Here is a 20040-nt window from a genome sequence, read left to right on the forward strand (position 1 = left end):
TATAAAATATTATAAAATATTGATTATATAAAATATTTATTATATTATATTACATTTCTGTAGAGAGTCAGTTCAAAAGGAGCAGAAAAAAAGAATCCCATTCTGATATGCTTACATTTAATGTTGCAAAACAGCAAAAAGAGAAGAAAAAAATCACTGAAGGGTGAATACATTCTTTAGGCACTGAATGGAAATAGGAGCGTAAATAGGACCATATGTGTCATACAGTCTTCAACATTCATAATTCTCTTACAGTAAACAAACTGAAAACTGGTCTTTTTTCGGATCTGTAGTACTAGTTATTAATAAAAACAGCTCCTAAACCTTTAAGCCATTTTGCAAGTGTTAAAGAAGAGATGAAACTGTGGGTTTTCTTACTAAAAACTGTATTGGTAACCAAGCAAGGATTTGTACATTTGGTTCGATTAATTAGGGCTCACTTTGTCTGATGTTCATTTGAGGCTGACCAGAAAATACATTTCGTATTCTTATACATACCAGGGGACATGACAGATTTAATTAGTGCTGAAAGGGCAAGTGCCAAGGAGCACAATCCCATAGCACAGCACTGTCTGGAGATAAATGAGGTATTCCATGCGGATATCAGGTTTTAGAGTCAGTTGTGTATGCTTTGCATGATTAATTTTAGTTTAGTTAGAACAATCCCTTACAATTATTAAGCTCTGTGTGACAGCTGAAATAACAATGCCATTTGCTCATACTAAACATGCATTAGCATCACTCCTGCATTGGAGAAGTAGCAAGTAAATGATGTGTACATTGGGATGAGTGCTAATTTGTTTGGAGAGGAAATACCTCCTAACATCAGGTGGCTAATTATAATGTATTAATATAGATGAAGAGTCATCATCTTTTCTTTGTGGTTAATCTACTGGTCTTTGCCTCATGACGAGTCCTGGCAATGGTCAATAAAACATGTAAATCTCTCACTCCTGTATTAACATGCTGCTCTCCAGAGCCCCAATGGAGCAGAAACTCTGAGATGCAGAGAGAGCGAAAGGCGCTCCCTCAGGCCCAGTAGAGACGGGCAAAGCGCATTCCATCCCTGTCTTTCTGTCTCGCTCTCTCGCTCTCTGCTGTACGACTGCCTGCTGATCTGCTCTGACACAACTGACCTTTCTGGCTCCTGCTTCTTGCTCTGGCTGCTCTGAAAAGGCCAAGCCATGCAAGACAGACTGTGCTGCGCTCCCCTTCAGTGCCACCTCGCAGCAGAGACAGCCACTCAGGACACAGCTATGAGCACTCAGGTAGAAAGAAAGCCTTGATCCTATTTCCTCTCAGAACATTATGCAACACTGTGCCTTCACGGAAATCATGTATAACCAACAGAATGTACCATCCCTGTATAATTGAGAGCAAAGGTACAAAAGATGGGGGACGAAATGTCTTGAAGTGAAATGTCTAGAGATGCACACTTACAGAAGAAAGGGATGAAAAATTCATAAAGTCGCCACTTATGTGGTTATACAAGCCCTGCTTATTGTCAAAAGAGATTTATTTGGTTTTGACAATCTTAGAAGAAGGTGGAAACACACTTGGTGAAATACGAAAGGAGGCACATTTATAAGTGGAGAGAGAGAGAGCAAGAGAGAGAGAGAGAGAGAGAAATGAATTAATGTTGCAGTTGGCAAAGGAGAGTATGGCGCACGCTCCCAGAGGAAGGAGGTACTTGGCACTGCAGATATAAATTATATGCCTGTAGCCTTGCGGTTTTGGTCTCAGGTCGATTTTTCATCTTCAAATAAGGAATTTCTCAGGCTGGGACGCACCTCGGCTGCAGGCCACGCTACCTCCAGCTGTTTGTTGATCTTGACGATTCCACTCATAACAGGTTGTCTTTAGGACAATTACTGACTCCAATTTGTACCCCATCAAGCTGGTTTTCAGCTGAGCAGCTAATTAAACAAGCATTTGTTTGGCAGCAAATAATGGAAGCCAAACAATATAAAAAGATTGCGCTTGGAAAATAGCAAAATTTATTTTAGAGGCATTTCATTCTGCACACAATAATGCATAATTTGATGTTTGTGCCATTTGACAGAACCCAGTGATAGTGCCAAATGTTTTTCATACACTAATTGATATAGAAGAAGAGCTTACTGACTCTCCGGGCCATAATTAGTGTACAGAAGATAACTAGACACAACGATATCTTTTCACATAACATATACTGCAGTTTCAGGGGGGGAAAAGGTTTCATGTAACATTCTTTAGTATGCCCCTCTGGAGGAGCACTTAAGGATTCTGTATAAAACTCTAGTAATTAGCTAAAAGGTTGCATTTTGTAGAACCCCTACTGAACGCTAATAACTCCTAACCATTCAAACAATCCTTGAGGAACCATTTTTTCTAAGGGTGCTTTCACATAAGCACCATCAAGTAAGTTTTCCCCCTTAGCATCCTTTGCACTTAGCTTTTGCAGAAGAAAAAAAGTCAGAGTGTCTGAACGAGGTGGTCTCGTACTGCAAATGCTGAATATAATACACATAAACTAGTTATTTAGATAGTTATGTAATCATTTATTTAGTACTGGCTCTGTTTTTTCCAGTGATTTAAGTGATTTCTGTGTGCACTTGGCAAATGTTTGTTTATATTTGTATATATGGCCAATAAATAAAAGAGTTTTATGAGTACATTTTCATCTCTTTTGCTTAGTTTATTTATGTGCAGTGTGAAACCAAATAAACCACACTGCAAACAAACCATCCATCCATCCATTTTCTGACCGCTTATCATACACAGGGTCACAGGGAAGCCTGGAGCCTATGCCAGGGAACTCAGGGAGCAAGGCGGGGGACATCCTGGACAGGGTGCCAACCCATCACAAAGCACAACCACACACACACATTCACACACTACAGACAATTTTGAAACGCATGTCTTTGGACTGAAGCACGGGGAGAACATGCAAACTCCACGCACACAGGATGGAGGCGGGATTTGAACCCCCAACCCTGGAGGTGCAAGGAAACATGCAAACCATTAAGCCTCCATCCACCCCATGCAAACAAACCAAGAGTAAAAATTTTGCTCTGATTAGGTCTCAGCAAACAGACTAATAGTTTTGACAGTGCCCAAAAAGTGCATTATCTAACTGCTTTTGTGTCACCATTTGATCACTTCATTCTACAGTTTTTAGTTTTTAGAGGTTCTACACAATAATACTTTTTAGATTTGGCTTTAATAACTAATCTGCAATCAGGACTCAGCAATTATGAGAAACCATTTATGCTAGCACTCCTCACATAGACTTGAGGAAATATTACTATTTTAACCTTGTTAAATCATAATGATGATTTCACCGCATCAACTTGTGACTAAATACTCAGTTTAAAAGTTTAAAACCTAATTACATTTGATTTCAAATGAAAAAGAAAAGACTTACTCAGGTTCTGGAAACACATTTCTTTCGGCCATTTTACTGGATTTCACCATGCTATGTAAAATTTCATCTAGTTAGTGTGATGGGTCCCATTCAAACTTGTCAGCAGCAAATTAGCTGCACTTGAGTTGTAGAAGTACAGATAATTACACCATGAATTTGCTTGTCAAACTGATGAATTGCGCAATCACTAATGGATAACCTGATGATTTAAGTGTTAGTTTTAGTCCAGTGCTCCCCTTAAGGCTGTGGGTGACATATTTCTCAGCCACGATCCTTTCTAAAACTGCTAAAGGGCTGAAAACCAACTGAAAATATTTTCACAGAACAATAACATGGATAACCAAATGGCTTCAATGAAATGTACATGAAACGATCTCCTTAAAAGAATGCATTGGACCAAAACAGAACAGATGGTTTTCCATCACACACTCACAAATAAATGTGAAAATCTGCACATTCTATACACATTAAACCCTCATTATACACAGTAAACAACTAAAATATCCTTTTAATAGCTCATGGATGCAGACCGGTACTGCCTAAATTATAGATGGGAATACGTGTGTGTGTGTGCTCCACAGCTGAGTTTGACTTTATGATGTCTCATTTAAAGTTCATTACCACACGTTCTCTCCATCAGCTAAACAGGGAAAGGTAGCTTGTTGGTGTGGGAAATTTACTACTGAATTAACTGCATATAAAAATTAAAATAACCATTAAATATTCAGGGGATTGTTTTCAGAGTAACAGTCTCTGACTTTTGCAGTAAGACTAAGGCAATGCTGTATAGTAAGATCATGTGTAATACAGTGCAATCTATAAAATTACTGCTGTTGACTCCTGGGTCATGAGTATGATATGAAACAATAGTGAATAATTCCCAGTTTAAAGGGGAAAAAATCATTTGCAAATAAAGTTTTAACCAGTTGTGTGCACACTAGGGATGAAACGGTTACTGTTTTCACGATAAACCACGGTATAATTCCCAGACAGTTAGTATTACAGTGTCACATTTAATTACCATTAAAGTGCACCTATTATGGTTTTTCAGATATTACCTTTCATGTAGTGTGTTATAGAGCTGTTTGTGAATGTAAAAAGTCTGCAAAGTTTCAAAAATAAAAGTACACGACAAACGGAGTTATTGACTCCCAAAAGAAGGAACCGATTCTGAACAACTGAAACGAGTCGTTAGTGATTCCAAACTTAATTTCTGCACAAACATAGGTTTGTAACAAAACACTACATAGGATTGTAACAAAAAGCCCCGCCTCTGGTCTTCATTTTTTTCAGACGGAGCTGAAACTCATTATGGTAATGGGCGTTTCCTTTTCAACACACGCTGACAACCGTAGACTAATCACAACAGACTGGGACATCTGACCAATCAGTGCAGAGTATGCTCTCTGAAAGGAGGAGTTTAGAAGGAATCCTTTAGAACGGATCATTTAACGAGTCGTTTTTGACATGGGGGGGGATAATGCTGCAATTTAAATGATGAGCACATTAAAGTGGCCTTGGATGCATGTAAATCTATTGTATGAGACCTCTAAAACAAAATTAGGCACGTTTCAAAACCATAATAGGTGTGCTTTAAAACTGTGCACAATTATCGTGATTTGTAAAACTCGCGGTAAATGCTGTCCACACACTCCCAGCATGAGTCTGACGCAGGCTCAGCATGCAACATTGTTTTTTGAGCGTGAAAACGGACGCTACAATTAAAAACTGAACGGGTCTGCTCAATTCAGCATGAGCCGAGTGAGTCAGAGTCGCAGCACAGATCAGCAGGAGTCAGATTCCATTTATCACCTGACGAAAGTGAGGCGAGCTGACTGACAGGAAGAGCGAGGCGAGCTGACTGACAGGAAGAGCGAGGCGAGCTGACTGACAGGAAGAGCAAGGCGAGCTGACTGACAAGACCATGGCGGAAGATTTGGTTTAATATAAGCGAGTTTGTCATTGTACTGTTTTGTTGTTGTTGTGTTTTTCATTAAGAATAATAATGAACCCACCATTCAAGCAATTGCCGGCTCTGAATTGCCGCTAATTCTAAAGCGATAGCGAAATGCGCGAGGCCGCACATGCATTGATAAGTGATTTTAAAAGCGTGGGGAAAAAGAGGTAAAAGCCCCAAAGAAGTGCCAAAACCACTTTCACCGCAACTGTCTTCTGGCAAGTTCTGCAGACAGGTTTACCATCTTCTATTAAGTTTCCCACAGCACTTTTATAAAATCCAAAATATGACCACACTTTGGATTTGGTCCTCTTGGAAGGTTGGAAAATCTCCTAAGCACCGTCGCTGCCATCCGCCATGTTCTCTAACTGAAATAAATGATCACAGCAAGCCTAGTGACAACCATCCATCACTTTATATTCAGATATAAAACCTGTTAAAATGATTTCAGTATGTGTATCAGTACTATTTGTACATTTTCAGCACAGTTTAACAATACCATGATAATACTGATAAACGTGATAATTTTGGTCACGATAATCGTGATATGAAATTTTCATACCGTTACATCTCTAGTGTACACTCTCAGTCTAACAAAACAGAAAATAGTAATAATTCACCTGGTTAACTAAAATGCATGAATGATGAATGATTGAGTAATTGTGTCATAATTTTGCCTTCTTAAGATTTCTCTTATAAAGCCTCTTTTAGGAGAATGCCATATTAAATTTCTTTGTTGTCCATATAAAAAGAAATATCAGCTCATTTGACCCAAATGGTTTTGATGATATATCATTCATTCTTCAGTAACTATTGTATCCTGGTCAGGGGTGTGATGAACCCAGAGCCTATACCAGGAACACTAGCTGTGAGGCAGGGACACACCCTGAATGGGAAGCCACACATTCACACACAAATGAACACTTACATGCAATTTAGCATACCGAACCCATTTACCGACATATTTTGCGAGGTGGGAGGAAACTGGAGAAACCAGAGAAAACCTGCACAGACATGGACAAGGGGACCGTGCACAGAAAATCAACACAGACAGTAACCAAGAGTTGTGGATCAAACCAAGGACTCTGGAGCTGTTATGGGGGCAACACTACCTGCTGTCAAATAATTCAATGAAATTAATCAAAATGCATTATTAATCAGTGCATACCTGCCTATGGCTAGCATCATGAAAGCACAAAATAAATAAATAAATAAACAAACAAAACTCTGTGGCATTTGGTTATTTAGCACCTTGGACTCTTTTAACTCCACATTACTATTCTGGTTATACTGTCATTTTAGAGGGAAAAAAATTATAGCCTTGACATTACATAGTTATTATCCATCACTTTTATAAGCAGAAAGAATAGTGGGACTAAATCGCTGTAGTCCAATTATGAATTTTCAGCCTGAGAAGAGGAGGGTGAGGGATAACACCCTGCCTATTTATAACATCCACTGTCAACCCGACTCTAGATTTGGATTTGGGTATGACTCATGTCTTGAGTTTCCTAACTTCTCTTGGCATTACTACTTCCACCTCAGACCTGCTTTGGACCAGGAATGTTGAAGTCTGAGTGAGTGGAGAGGACATTCCTTTTAATTCACACTGATCCTATTCAGCCAATCACTGTATACAATGCAAAATGCAGTTACACTGTATATCGTCCAAATACAATTGAAAGCTGAATTGCTAAATTAGTCAAGCACGAATTGACATCATTCTCTCACACGTACACACGCGCGCGAGCAAACACACACACACAGACACACACACACCCGAGTCCACCAGGCTTACTTTTTCCGCTTCGGAGCGCGCTTCTTGTCCATAACAGCTGGCACACAGTTAGTGAGCTCGGTCCAGTCGGCGTGCAGGCCGCAGCTCCAGCCCGTGGAGAAGCGCGAAAAGAGCCACGACTCGTCACGGCCTGGACGCCGGCACGCGCACTTCTTCTGGCCCGTCTGGCAGTCGCACGGTCGCTCCAGGCGCATGTTGCGCACCAAGTGCCGCCCGAATGTAGTGCCGCCGGTCTTCTGGATGTGCAGGAACACAAGCACGTCGTCACCTTTCATGTCGAAGTCGACGCGGCGTGCTAGCTCGCGCTCGCTGAAGTTGAACTTGGACGCTGCGTCTTTCTCCAGCTCGCGCTCCACGTGCGGCGCGTCGTCCGTTACAGCCGCGTGTCGCCCTCTCGGATCGCCGCCGTTCCGCAAATGGCACGACTGACTGCCCGCTGGACAGATGTACTGATAGCCTATCATCACGAAAAGCACAGCCAAGACCGGGATGAACACCAGTTTATTGGGTTTTTCGTTCATGATAACGAGATGGAAGTGTTCACGCGACGAGTATGAATCATTCTCCATCTCACCAGATCTTCCCTGAAGACATCATGCCTTGATAGGGAGGGAAAAACAAACCCATGCTACATGTTGATACAGTCAGGCGAAGTGTCCGTCTTCTGTATCCATCAAAACCTCAATCTCAACGACAAAAGTTTGAAAACGAGCAAAAGAACCGAGCCGTTAAAGATCTGTCTCTGAACGCGTAATTCCTCTGAACGGCTTACAGAAGCGTCTGTGCGCTCGGGAAAATAAAGTGTGAGAGGGATCGATGAGATTTGATTTGCTCCCTTTGGTGAAAACACGGCCACGTTTCTCACATCATCTCGTCCCGCCGCCGCTCGTTCATCCTGAGCGCATCCTGCGTGTCCTGAGCTCAGCGTCTCCTCCGGCCGAGGAGTCCAACACCGCCTCAGACAGTCTCCAGGGTTGCCAGATTGGGCTGTATCACTCTTATTGGGAAGAGCGAAATATGGAGGTCTTTTGAAGAATAAATACTAACTTCATGAATGGAATCATTTACTCATTATTCTCCGAGTGACTTATAAAAATAAAGCAATTTCATCTCCATTTTGGGTTTAAAACATCCCAATAAGTAACCTTACTAAGCGTGGATATGGCATCTTCCCACTGTTGGGTTATTTTTAACTCAGTGCTCTCTGCCTAGCTTGTGTATTATTATTATTATTATTATTATTATTATTATTATTATTATTATTATTATTATTATTATCACCTGCCCTGTGTGCGTGGAGTTTGCATGTTCTCCCCGTGCTTCGAGGGTTTCCTCCAGGTACTATGGTTTCCTCCCCCAGTACAAAGACATGTGTTGTAGGATGATTTCCATTTCCAAATTGTCCTTTGTGTGTGAATGTGTGTGCGATTGTGCCCTGCGATGGGTTGGCACCCCGTCCAGGGTGACCCCCGCCTTGTGCCCCGCATTCCCTGGGATAGACTCTAGGCTCCCCGCAACCCTGTGTAGAATAAGTGGTATGGAAAATGGATGAATGGATATATGGATTATTATTATTATTATCATCATCATCATTATAGGCATAGAAATATCTATTAAAAAGATACTTTGTTTTTGCTGCAATTCATAGCACATGCATGTGTAATTCTGACTGAATAGAAACTGTTCGTCTACATAGACTGCAGCTAGCCTAACAATAACAAATGTTCTATCATAAATTATATCATATCTTACCGGTGATTAATGGCAATAACAAAAAGATGTTATCCATGAAAATACACTCATTTTAAATTTTTTTGCATAATTGGGTAACATCTGCGAGGTTATTTCTGTATATGTGTGACAGCACTGGAGCTAGTAATGTTAAAAGTCTGCTAACTTTACGTTACCAACTAGGGTGAACATAATTTGCATGAAATCATTCAACTACACAGGCTAACTTTTTTTTAAGGAAAGCAGCAGGCTGGATATCAAATCAGCAAGTCCTGTTCTGTTACAAGCTGGACCATTAACATTTCAAATCTGTTACGAGACCAGAATATCTAAACCAACATGTGGGGTTATTACCAAATGAACCCAATAATGAGACACATAACCCAATTAAACTATGCAATATGTGCAAGTCTGCGTTTCGGTTAAAACAAAACCAACATTTTTTTTTACAATGTATCATAGTTGATTCAATTCTTGATTCGACTGTTCATGACAACAGCCAGGTTTTCACTGTATGAATTTCAGCCTGATTTGTCTGTTGCAGAAAAAAATGTGCATCATAAAATAACGACAGTATTGATTACAGTGGTTATTTATGATTATTACTTGTTACACTGTATGAGATGATCCCAATAAAATCTTGGCACTGTGCAATAACATGTTCTCCATGTCAGATTATACAAGAACTACAATTAAAGAAAATTACTATATTCTGTCATACCTGATGTGCTGGAAAGTATGAAATAGTTTCATGTTGTCATAATGGTGAATAAACTTCATGTGTTGGTCATCATTTGTGTCCTATTTACAGTGGTGTGATTTCTGATCTTTTCTGTTTTTGTGTATATCTCATAATAAATAGTTTTAGATCTTCATGATCTACCTGAGTAAACACACAATGGAGTTTCTATTGATTTTTTTTTTTTTATTGAGGCAAAAGAAAAAGTTATCTAACACCTATCACCAGTGTGAAAAACTAATTGCCCCTTAAACTTAAAATCTGTTTGTGCCATCTTTAGCAGCAATAACTGTAATCAAACGCATCCGATAACTGGAGATAAGTCTTTCACTTACTTCTAGGACTAGGATTTACTCCTATGCTTTGGATCATTGTCTTGCTGCATAATCCAGTTGAGCTTGAGTTTCAATTTACAGACTGAAGACCGGCCATTCTCCTTTAAGATTTTCTGGTAGAGAGCAGAATTCATGCTTCCCTCAACTACTGTTGCCCAGGCCCTGAAGCAGCAAAGCATCCCCACACCATCACACTTCCACCACCATGCTTGATCACAGGTATAATGCTATTTTTGTAGAATTCTGTGTTTGGTTTACACCAGATGTAACAGGACTCCTGTCTTCCAAACAGTTCCATTTTTGACTCATCAATCCACAGAACATTCTCCCTAAAGGTTTGAGGATCATCAAGGTGTGTTGTGACAAAATTCAGATGAGCCTTAATGTTCTTCTGGGTTAGCAGTGGTTTTCACCTCACCACTCTTCCATGGATGCCATTTTTGCCCAGTGTCTTTCTGATAGTGAAGTCATGAACAGTGACCTTTGAAATAGCTTTGTAATCTTTCCCAAACTGATATATTTCAATCACCTTCCTCATCATTTCTGGAATTTCTTTCAACTTTGGCATAGTGTGTTACTGGGTAAGACCTTTTAACCAGCTTCATGCTGTTGAAAAAGTTCAGTTTAAGTGTTGATTTGATTGAACAGGGTTTGCAGTAATCAGGCCTGGTTGTGTCTAGTCCAGCTGAACCCCATTATGAATGCAGAGATAGATTTCATAGATTTGGGGAGTTAGTAACTACGGGGGCAAATAAATTTTCACACAGGTCCAGTTGGATAACTTTTTTGCTTCAATGAATAACATTATCATTTAAAAACTGTATTTTGTGTTTACTCAGGTTGCCTTTGTTTTATCTTACATATTGTTTTAATTTCTGAAATAATTTAGTATGAGATACACACAAAAATAGAAGAAATCAAGATGGGGCAAATATTTTTTCACACCACTGTAGCTAGCTACATCCCTGGAAGCTGTATTTCATCTTGAAATACATGACTTTCAGTGCTACATCCCTTTTTGCTGGCACAGTTGATCAAACCGCTCTTCATTTCAATCCCACATTTCGCTTATGATTTGCCATTGAAACTACCATATTTGTCGCTGTCCCATGAGTTTTGCATCATCCTGTGCTGTCCTCCAGTTGCTTACACTATCATTGTAGTATCACTCACACTCTGAGATTTTAGTTAAAACCTTTGTCATCAGCTGTAATTGGTGTCAGTGGCGCTAAATTGGCCACCGGTGAGCATGTCACATTATGCATTTTCAACTCCACTAATCTCAACTCACAACAAAAGAGTTTCCTTTATGATGTGTGATCTTGCCTCTGACAGAAAAATCAGGCTGAAAATCTTACCCTGTAAACCTGTCTTAAAAGCCACCAATAGGAGGATGGCATAGCATGACGTGAAACTCACAGGACATCTACAAATGTGCAATGGCAATGGCATAAAACTGACATTAAATGTGTTAATGGACAGGAAGAATATCCTTATTACCTCAAACTCACTATGAATAAAAGTTTCTGTTTATACCACCCCAGTTTGTGCATGAGCCTGTTTCATTCTGATTGATGATGTAAGCAGACCTTTGCAATTTTCTTTAATTACAGGTCTATCTTTAGCGGACCATCATCCTACAATCTGACATGGAGGCCATGTTATTGTACAATAGAATTCACAAAGGGAATTTCTTTCTTAGGGGACTTAAGATGTCTTGTCTTGCCCTGGCTTTAATCACATAATTATGTTTTTCTTTACACGCAAAACATAATCATGTGATTACATGTCTGTGACTTGAGCTGTGACTTATTTTAGCCAAGCTGAATAATACTTGGTTGTCAAATGTTTTAATTGAAATTACAAGAATGAAGCTGTAATATTTGAAGAACAAAATCGTAATATTAAGAGAAAATCCAGGGAGTTAACTGGGTAATGTAAGAATCCGACCATTTGCTTGTGGTTTATTTGTGAAACCTGTATTAAATTTAACTTTACCAAAGGGTTTTGTCGTTGATTTTGGTGGCTTGGTGGTGCAGTGGGTAGTACTGCTGCCTCAGAGATCCAGTGTCCCAATTTCAATTCTGAGCTCAAATTCCTGTCTGTACAAAGTATCACATGGTCTTCCTGTGCCTTTCCTTCAGGTTCTCTGGTTTCCTCCCACCTCCCAAAAACATGGAGTGGCTATACTAAATTGCCCCTAGGTGTGAATAAATGTGTGAATGCGTGTGTTCATGGTGCCCTGCAATGGACTGGAGGTATTCCCACCTCAAGCCAGTGTTCCCAGGATAAGCCCTGGATACAGAATGAGTGCTTACTGAAGGTGAATTCATTGATTATTATGCCATCACTTTTGTGTATCTGGAAATTCATCAGCATTTACTTGGGATGTACACAGACTAATGCAATTTTGGTCCAGCACTAGTCCAGAGGTTGCGTTTCACTTGAGCACATACCTTGTCTGAGCTTTCTATGGGGATCAAGAGACACCAAGTAATGAGAATCAAGAGACAAAAGCAATGCAGAGCTTTTTAATGAATTTCTGTAAATACACTTTGCTGAGTTGCATCAAGTACTATATCTGTTGAAATTAAGTATTTTTTCCATACATACATCCATTTTCTGTACAGCTTATGCTTACTGGGTCGCAGGGAACCTGGAGATTATGGGGCACAAGGTGGGAGACATCCTGGATGGGGTGCCAATCACACACATTCACACACCTTTTCATACACTACGGACACTTTCGATATTCCGGCCAGCCTACAATGCATGTCTTTGGACTAGGGGAGGAAACCAGAGTACCCGGAGGAAACCCCCGGAGCACAGGAATATGCAAACTCCACGCACACACAAGGCCATGGCGGGAATCAAATCCTCAACCCTTCAGGTGTGAGGCAAATGTGCTAACCACTAAGCCACCATGCCCCAAAGTAAGACCACTGATCTGGCTATATCCTGTCTGAAGTGTGGTGGCACAAGCGAGACATGAAACATCTGCCAGCTGCTGTCCACTTTGTGTTTAATGGTGAGCAACAGCATAATCTAGTTGTTGTGCCAAGCAGATTTTATTGCCATTTAAAATTGGCAATCCCTCACTCAAACCACAGCTAATATGTTGAGCCAATGTGATAATGAAGCATAATTGATGAGTGGAGTGAAAGGAGTGGGTACATTTTATTACCAAGACTAAGGGGCACAACTCCATCCTGGAGGGAGGTCTAATCACTGTTTAGTGATTTTCCTGTTCAGAACAGATGAACCAGCTTATTATTGGGTTCAGTATGAGTGTTAGAGCAGGGAAAACATCAAAAAATTATAGCCTCTGATCCTTCATCATTGAGCAACAAGGTTCTGCTTCAACTTCTGAATGTCCCATTGCGTTAGACTTTGTAAGATGACAAGTTGAAGGTTTTAAACAGAGCTTTATCAGAGGTAGAGACAGGAATTTAGACATAATTCTTGTTTGTTTCCAAACCAAGTGCATTTCCTGATATTGACTTGCCTGAACTTGTCTGTATTCTTGTCTGTATTGCAGAATTTTGCCAGAATTAAACAGAAGAGTGATATTCTTTTTGAAAATCAATGTTGGAAAAAAAACAAACTGATAGGCAATGCAGACTGCTCCATTGTTTTCCAAGGCTTTGAAGAGTATAAAGATAGAGTCTAGACCTTCACATAATACAGGTATGTGTGTTTGTCCATGTGGCCTCTACCGCTTCATATGGGTGCTCAATCTTCTCTCTCAGAAGAATACCTTATGATGATCAGTGCTCCACGACAAAGAAAAATCTCACAATTGAAGCTTATGAAAGGCTGTAACTCACTGGAAATGGATACATTTGTTGCTGAATTTTCTAAAAGAAGCAGAAAGTTAATGTAATAAATAATGCATGGAGCATCGTTATGATTGTGGCCAAGATTATTTCAATACGTAAACGAAAAGGAAGCAGAAGGAAGGTACACATTTACATCCAAACATCAATACCTCTCTACGGCCTCAACCACCCTTCCCCCCTCCCCCCAGAGAATCCTCTGAGAATTCTTAGAGCCAGGTCTACTATATTGTAATACAGTATGTGGTTTAGGAAATAACCTAGATTTTTGAGATTTAAAAAGAGCTGTATTTACACCAGTATTTACACTTTTTGGCATCACTAAGTGAACTAGTAAAATAACATGGTATGTAACCATTAAGAAACTATGATATCTCATTACATAACCTTGCTGTCACATTAAGTAATAGTGGCATTGCATTAAGTAACCATGATATCAATTTACATAACCATGACATCACATTAAGTAACCATGATATCACATTACATAACCATGACATCACATTAAGTAACCATGATATCACATTAAGTACCCATGACATCACATTAAGTCACCATGAGGCCACTGATCACTAATTTCAAACACCAAGGTTCAAAGATATGGGAAATTATTTTTTAAATGATACCACAAATTTTCAATTCTGATTAGTCAGATGGTGTTGATTAATAACCACTCTGACAGTATTGCCAGATATAATTCAAATAATATCTACTTATTATTTATTGATATAATAATTAATAAATATTATCATAATTATATGGATGCACTCATTCTAATACTTGGGAGCATGGGAGGAGTTGCCAATGTTAGTCAGTAGGTTTTACACCATGGAAATGTCTTCAGGGCAGACACTTTTTGGTTTCTCTTTAACATGACAAGCTGGAATTTTTTTTATTTTTTTTTGCCTTATTAACTTCAGTAGAGAAAAAAAGAGAAGCTAATAAGGGAATAAATGATTAAAGTTATTATAACATGCATGATAACACAAACTACATGGCATTAACTAACTTGTCTTGTGGGTGTTCCACAACATTAAATGTAACTATAAATGCTTAAAAATCACAACATTTCCTTAATTTAAAAAAATACATTTTTAACTGTTGGGAAATTGCTGTGGTGTAAGAGGAATATTTGCAGCCTGTGTGAAAATCTCCTTTGAAAGCCCTGACACAGCTCCGACAGACACTCAGAGAAGCTGTTCATCTATGGGCTTGTTTTAATGGAAGGAAAGATTAACGCTCACTGGGCAATAGGCTTTTAATACATCATTTTGAGCCATGCCGGGATAAAGGAATCTCTGGGGAGAACATTTAAACGTTTACTGGACAGTGCGCTCTTCTCTTTGTACCACCTGGATGCACTGCTTCTCCATATGATGATTGGGAGATGACTCACAGGGGCAGAACTGTGTAACCAACTGCTAGTTACTGAAATGGTCATGAACATGACTGACATCTCAAATATATCAGTGCCAGTCAGATTCACTTGGAGTAGTGGTTAATTGAGTAGCCTAATCCAGAACAGTTTTACACACTAGTATACACTCGCAGAACATTTTATTAGGAACAGTATAGTAATACTGGGTAGGGCCTCCCTTTACTCTCAAAACAGCTTAAATTGGCTTCTTCTTGGCATGGATTCTATAAGATGTTGGAAACATTCCTTTGAGATTCTAGTCCATGTTGACATGATTGCATCATACAAATCCTGCAGATTTTTTCCAGGTGCACTTTTATGCTGTGATTCTCCCGTTCTACCACATCTCAAAGATGTTCTATTGGATTCAGGTCCAGTGTCTGGGAAGGCCACTGAAAAACACTGAAACCAGTTTGAGATGACTTTTGCTTTGTGACATGGTGCATTATCATGCTGGAAGTAGCCATTAGAAGATGGGTAAATTGTGGCTATCTAGGGATGCGCATGGTCAGCAAAAATACTCAGAGAGGCTGTGGTATACAAGTGATGCTTGATTGGTATTAATGGTCCCAAAGAGTGCCAAGAAAATATTCCCCACACCATTACACCACCTCCACCAGGAGGTTGGGTCCATGGATTCATGCAATTGGCTGCAAATTCTAGTCCTACCATCTGTGTGCCTCAGCAATAATCGAGATTCATAAGGCCAGGCTACGATTCTTCAACGGTCCAGTTTTGGTCAATTACCTCTTCTCTCTTGCTTTTGACTGTACTTAGTGTGTCTAACTATATTTGTTTCATATTGTTAGGTCCTCTGCATGTGAAGCACTTTGGTCATGTGCTTCATGTGCTATATAAATAAACGCTGTTGTTGTTGTTGTTGTTGCTGAGCCTGTGCCCACTGCTGCCTCAACTTTCTGTTCTTGACTGACAGAAGTGGAACCCGCCGTGGTCTTCTGTTGTTGTAGCACATCCACCTCAAGGTTTGACGTATTGTGCATTCTGAGATACTTTTCTGCTCACCACAATTATACAGAGAGTGGTTATGTGAGTTACTGTATCCTTTCTGTCAGCTTGAACCAGTCTGGTCATTCTCCACTGACCTCTCTCATCAACAAGCCGTTTCTGTCCTCAGAACTGCAGCTCACTGGATGTTTTTTTTTATTGCGCCATTCTGAATAAACTCTAGAGACTGTAATGTGTGAAAATCCCAGGAGATCAGCACTTACAGAAATACTCAAACCAGCCCGTCTGCCACCAGCAATCATGCCATGATCAAAATCAACATTTTTTCCACATTCTGATGGTTGATGTGAACATTACCTGAAGCTGCAGGCCCGAATCTGCATGATTTTATGCATTGCACTGCAGCCACACGCCTGTCTGATTAGATAAGTGCATGAATGGGTAGTTGTACAAGTGTTCCCAATAAACTGCTCTGTGAGTGTGATTTTTGCGACTGGATCCGCAAACAGAATACAAATGCAGCAGGATTCATGTCCATTATCCTCTCTCTGCAGGGAGTCTCATCCAGAACTACAGGAGCAAACCTTTCAGTGCTCAAAGTGCTCAGTGAGTGTATCTTGCTATTTTATCTTTATAATTGGTAAGTCTAGTAAATAAATTGTCAGTATAAAGTTCTGCCGTGCTAATTTCTGAAACTTGTTGCTTATACGTCTAGCTAGCTAGCAACTTAACTGGTTTTTGGCACAAAATGGCAGAGCCTGCTAACATTTTCAACCTGATTGTAGAAGTTAGAAGAGTAGAAGAGTTTAAATGTGAGAGTTTGTAGAAAAATGAAACTGCTCAACGTGGAGACTATTCTTGACAAAGACTGAAAGCTTATTTCTATATAATATGAGGACATCCAATAAGAGTATATCTAACAAATTAAATATTTTTTTTAATTCCCTCTTTGGTTAAACTCAATATCAATTAACATATTGTGTTGTGTTAGTTGTGTTGGTTACACATTTCAAATTCATTTCGTTCAAGTTTAAAAATCCCTGCTTGCTTCTGTACTTTTGGCCTGAAGGGAAACTAGCTGGTGTTTCTGTGGAGCACTTGAATATTGATGCAGAAACACCATCAGATTTTTCTGAGCGTGCACACGTGTGTGTGTGTGTGTGTGTGTGTGTGTGTGTGTGTGTGTGTGTGTGTTTATCTACTTGCATTCTCTTTTGCCGTGTGCTTAGCCGTGGCTCTTTCTGTTTTTCCCACAACTATCTCACACTTGTTCCAGCTTGTGGATTAGTTTTGCAGTTCTTCCATAACTGACAGCTTCTTTAACAGCTCCCTGATTTAATTGAATTCTGCCTCACTTGTAAGTCATTTTGGGGGAAAAACATCTGGCAAATTAATCCGCGTGCTGAAATGAAAATGTATGTGTCCTTGAACAAAATTACCATCTGTTTATTGTTAATATAAGGTGTACATCTGTTCTGTTAACTACTGTTTCCTGCATGTAAAAGAATCCTAAGAATTATTTTAACATTGTGTTATATAATATATTGGAAATTATATAACAGTATGTCATATATCAAGGAGGTAACGCTGGACTTCATTTCCCAGCAGCCACTGCACCATATTACTGTCACATGACCACCTGCACCTGTTTGTTTTTAACGAGCACTCATATATATAGCCACTGTTTGCACTGCTTCTTTGTCTCACGTAATTGTCTATCCTTGCTTTTGTCCACGCGGCAATGTTTAGTTTGCCACAGTATTTAGCCTCGTGTTATGGTGTCTTTGTTTTTGTTTATTAAATGTTTGAAATCTGCGATTGCTTCCGCATCCATCTTTGAACCGTGACACATCCATCCATCCATCCATCCATCTTCTATACCGCTTATCCTTTTCAGGGTCACGGGGAACCTGGAGCCTATCCCAGGGAGCATTGGGCACAAGGTGGGGTACACCCTGGACAGGGTGCCAATCCATCGCAGGGCACACAAACACATACACATTCACACACCCATTCATACACTACGGACACTTTGGACATGCCAATCAGCCTAACATACATGTCTTTGGACTGGGGGAGTAAACTGGAGTACCCGGAGGAAACCCTCGCAGCACGGAGAGAACATGCAAACTCCACACACACACCCCCGACCCTGGAGGTGTGAAGCCACCGTGCGCCCAACCGTGACACAGTAGACCTGTACCTTAAATGTGATTTAGAGGTACACCACATACTCTAGGTATCCTAAAGATAAAAGATCTACTCAAAATATGTACCCTTGAGGGCACCACCCCTGTGACATCCATTTAATTCCTTTTCTTCCTCAGTGTGTTGAAATTCCTTGCCAGTCGAGGATTTTTGTATTCTGTGCTTGATTCCAAGACATTCAGCCAAGCTACATTTTGCCAAGCAGTAAGAAAAATAGTCCTGGCAGTACTCACTATTCATGCCTTCATTCTTAGATTTCCCTCTGGTCATGCATCAGTGAATGCCATTAAGCAGAGTTTCTATGAAATGTTTTGCTGTTCTTAGCAGAGACAGTCGTAAAAACCTCTGGCATGTTCCCTGTATCGCAAAGAACTGAAGTATAGACGTTTGTTAAAATTAACCTAAAACGTGTTAACTGCTAAACATATCTGGGTAGAATCCTCACCTGGTATTGCTTACTCTGTCAACAATAATTGCTTACTCTGTTTCACAATAATGTCTCATATTATAAATTTCCAATAAATTAGAGTAATACTGTGACACTGAAGGATATTTTGGTTATTACTGGAAATTGGTTTTACTTGATGAATTGTGGGGTTGTTTTTGGCTTGTTTTCACCTTGTTTCGTGTTAATGTGATGACATGTTCTAGTAAAATATAATTATACAGGTTAGATGAATAACTTTATGATATTGAATGTCACTTTGCTGTCAGGGAGACTGAGTTAGTGTGTGAAATGGAAAGGTACTGTGTAGACTAGATATAGTCAGCATTACATCCACACTGAGTATTGGCTCCAGTACCAAAATTCTTTAATAGAAATTGCAGATGAAGTTTTTTTTCATTGAAAAAGAGAGTTGCCTCTGTGAGATTTCTAGTCACAGGAAGAAAACATGCCCTGCATCCCAATTGGCACACTTATACTCTGTACTAAAAGTATGTACTCTTTTTGTGGAGGAAGAAGTACATACCTATGAATGTGTAGTAAGAGTATGCAAGTCATGTAACGGAAGAGAAAGTTCTTATCTATCATTCCCTTGTTTTATTTTTCCACATTTCATTTACACCATCTCTAAAAAGCATGCTTGAATTCGGTGAAGCAAACCGCCACAAAGCTCCTCCTCCCTCGTGCAAGGAGTTGTGGGCAATATTAGCTGAAAAAGTGTCCATGGATCCACACTTTGAAAATCTACCAGAAATAGTCAATCATCCAGGTACATTGGGATACTCATTTCAACATACTACAATTCTCATCTCGGATACTATTTAGTAGGGATAGTATGCCAGTTGGTTTGCAGGGTCTGAAAGTTGTTTGTCCATATTCACCAAATAGCATTTCAGATATTCAGCCTTCTTGGAGAAAGTGGAGCAAGTGCTTGAGAGGTTACCTCCTCATGACTACATAGTGCTACTGGGGCATTTGATCTGGGGAATTTCAGTACACATGTTTGGAATGATGGGGATACTTGGACGGGCAAAACTGGAAGGAATGGCCTCCTGGATCTGAACCTGTGCATTGAAATATTATTAGACATCCCTGCAAGCTATGGATTGTCAATAATGCATATTTTGTTCCAGGTCTGCTCCTAAGTGTACTTGGTACCAGAGCACCTTGGGCCAAAGGTTATTGATCAGTTATATGATTGT

At 39.8% G+C, this 20040-nt stretch overlaps 1 protein-coding gene across 1 annotated transcript in view; it reads right to left on the bottom strand.

The window, feature by feature from the left end:
* Nucleotides 1–7682, bottom strand: part of hs6st3b (heparan sulfate 6-O-sulfotransferase 3b) — a 65965-nt gene extending 58283 nt beyond the window's left edge. The window contains exon 1 of the mRNA XM_053626528.1: nucleotides 7162–7682. Coding sequence (XP_053482503.1) covers nucleotides 7162–7682 — 521 coding nt within the window. The remainder of the gene's footprint in view (nucleotides 1–7161) is intronic.
* Between the last annotated feature and the right edge of the window lie 12358 nt (nucleotides 7683–20040).

This window comes from Ictalurus furcatus, chromosome 6 (assembly GCF_023375685.1).
Source record: "Ictalurus furcatus strain D&B chromosome 6, Billie_1.0, whole genome shotgun sequence".
Lineage (NCBI taxonomy): Eukaryota > Metazoa > Chordata > Actinopteri > Siluriformes > Ictaluridae > Ictalurus > Ictalurus furcatus.